General features: G+C 67.5%; 1 protein-coding gene across 2 annotated transcripts; it reads left to right on the plus strand.

The window, feature by feature from the left end:
- The first annotated feature begins 672 nt into the window (after positions 1-672).
- On the plus strand, positions 673-2121 carry TMEM210 (transmembrane protein 210). Of its 2 annotated transcripts, XM_086324088.1 has the most exons (4): positions 1152-1268; positions 1390-1525; positions 1745-1774; positions 1900-2121. In XM_086324088.1, exons 1-4 carry the CDS (start codon positions 1181-1183, stop codon positions 2075-2077), a joined length of 432 nt encoding a protein of 143 aa, XP_086180214.1. In that variant the 5' UTR covers positions 1152-1180; the 3' UTR covers positions 2078-2121. The 2 variants fall into 2 exon arrangements, with proteins under 2 accessions (XP_086180213.1, XP_086180214.1); XM_086324087.1 differs by having other exon boundaries at positions 673-1525.
- The last annotated feature ends 310 nt before the right edge of the window (positions 2122-2431 follow it).

Genomic DNA, 2431 nt, shown 5'->3' on the forward strand with positions numbered 1-2431 from the left:
CCGGAGCCCTGACCGCAGGGCCACCAGGAGCTCGCTCTAAGACTCCTTACGCCCCAGGTTGGGGTTTGCCACGGGGTTTGAAGGAAGACGTGGAGGGCCTCGCAGAGCCTGAGGGGTCTGTGGATGGTGAGGGGCTGGCAGGTGTCCCCTTTGGACTCGGACCACCCGGGGGCTGTGCTGTGGTCACGGGAAGAGGACTTCCTGCCTGGCACTGGGCTGGGCCTGTCTTCGTTGTCCTAGCCTGGGTGAAACCGGCTGGACCGGCCTGGCAGGGTGGCATTGCCGGCCCCTGGGCATGGGCACACCTGCCCCAAGTCCCTCTGGACTCTGCACGAGCGTGTGAAACCCAGCGTCTCAAGTCACTGCCTCAGTCATCGGGTGCAGAGGTGTGCCAGGAGCCGCCCCCAGGAAGTGGCACCGTGCGAGGGTCAGGGAAGTCCCTGGCAACCAGGGTTTGGCTGCAGCCCCCAGTGCCTTGGAGGGTCAGGTGTGGGACAGGTATTTCCTCCTGCTGCCTGAGTTTGCTTGCCAGGTCCTTAGGGGAAGGGCTGAGGTTAACTTGGAGCTCCCACGAGCCGCACTTGTCTGGTGTGTGGGAAGGTCACACAGGGAACAGACCGCAGAGCTGGCCATGAGTTCTAACTAACAACACAACTAACCCAGAGCTCCAGACGCTGTCATAGTGGTTTAAGAGCCGCCTGCTCAAGGGTGTTCTGCGAACACTGCCAGGTCCCAGGCCCAGGCCTCCTGCTCTGGGGAGTGTGGGGACATTAGTCAGCTGCACCCCAGGCCAGCCTCCCTCCACCAAGCTGCTGCAGCCCTCATCCTGACAAACAGAGGCTGGGGCTTGCCCACTGTGGGCTTTCCAGGCCGCCGCCTCCCTGCCCCCAGGGGCCCCAGTACAGGTGGTACCGCTTCCCATGAAGTGGTCCTCCCCCAAGGCCAGGGCAGCCCCGCCGCCACCCTGCCTCAGACCTGGCCGGGGCACTCCAGGCCGCCCTATCAGCCCTGTCCATCCTGGGGACCAACTGCCCAGGGCTCCCCGAGGCCCCCAGCTCCCAGGGCAGCGAAGCTCCAGGAGAGGCCCTGCCCCCGCCCTCCCTGCCTCACAGCTCCATTGTGAGGTCAGCGCCTTCCGCCGAGCTCCGGCCAGAGGCGTGCGGCGGGCCGGGGGCTGGACATGGCCGCCTGTCCCCAGCCCGACTCCCGCCTGCTCGGCGGCCCCCTCGGCCTCATGTGCCTGTCCCTTTTGCTCATCCCTGCTGCAGGTGCGGCCTCCCCCAGCCCCGGCCATGCCCAGCCAGGCCCAGGGGCCGCGGGGGCGGGGTTCACGGGTCGGCCACTGGCAGGTGACTCGGGCCCCTTGGCTGCCCGGCCGTGTCTCTGCAGCTGGAGCCTACTGCGAGTGCAGCCTCGGCCTCAGCCGCGAGGCCCTCATCGCCCTGCTGGTGGTGCTGGCGGGCATCAGTGCTAGCTGCTTCTGCGCCCTGGTCATCGTGGCCGTTGGTGTCATTCGAGCCAAGGGGTGCGTGAATCCCAGGGCTGACCGGCGGGGGGCGGGTGGGGACTGTGGGTCAAGCTGTCCCCCCAGCCTCCCAGTCTCACCGGGTGAGGTCAGCAGGACTTGGGAAGGATGTCTCTCAGACTGGGTTAGGGAGAGGTGGAGGGGGGGCACCTCTGGACGCTTGGAGGCCAGCTGCGTTGTTCACAGACTCACGCCTCACCTTTATCCCCCCCACCCCAGTGAAACGTGCCCTGCACACATGGACAGCAGGTGAGTGACCCCAGGGGAGGGCCCCAAGGGTGAGCTGTGCCCCTGGGAGGTGGAGGCCCCCGGGAGGTGGAAGCCTGGGTGGCCGGGGCGGCCTGCAGCCGGCCTGACCAGGCCGTGCTGCGCAGGATGGTGGGGCACTTCGGGGTGCAGGAAGACCGCATGGACCTGCGCACGGTGCACGTGGAGTCCCACCTCATGGACCCCGACATGGCGGTCCCCATGATGCAGCCCCTGGAAGAGCATGGCCTCGTGACCATCACCATGGACCCGACCCTGGAGGAGCCGCCCCCCCCACCTGAGTAGGGCTTCGGGCGCTGGGGGGAGGGGAATTAAACAGTATTTAGTTACTCTGTGCTGTCCTCCCTGGGCCCCTCTGGGGAGTGTCTGCGGTGGGGGGGCCCTGCACGCATCTGGTCGCCCTCTTTCTCTTCAGTGGGGTGCCCGCTCTAGGCTCGCGCTGTCCACCCTCCGGGCAGGGGTCCACACCTCTGGGAGTCTGCACTTCCTGCACGCCTCAGCCCGGGTCCTCCCTGCCTCAGCCCGGGTCCTCCCTGCCTCTGCCTGCCGCTTCGTCCCGTGAAGCCCGCAGGCCTCCGCCCCTGCCCCTGCCCCACCCCGGGAAAATGCCAAGACAGGACCTGTGACTCGCCCGAGTCC

The sequence above is a fragment of the Bos grunniens genome, chromosome 11 (assembly GCF_055505025.1).
Source record: "Bos grunniens cultivar Pamir isolate PY7600 chromosome 11, Bosgru_T2T1.0, whole genome shotgun sequence".
NCBI lineage: Eukaryota > Metazoa > Chordata > Mammalia > Artiodactyla > Bovidae > Bos > Bos grunniens.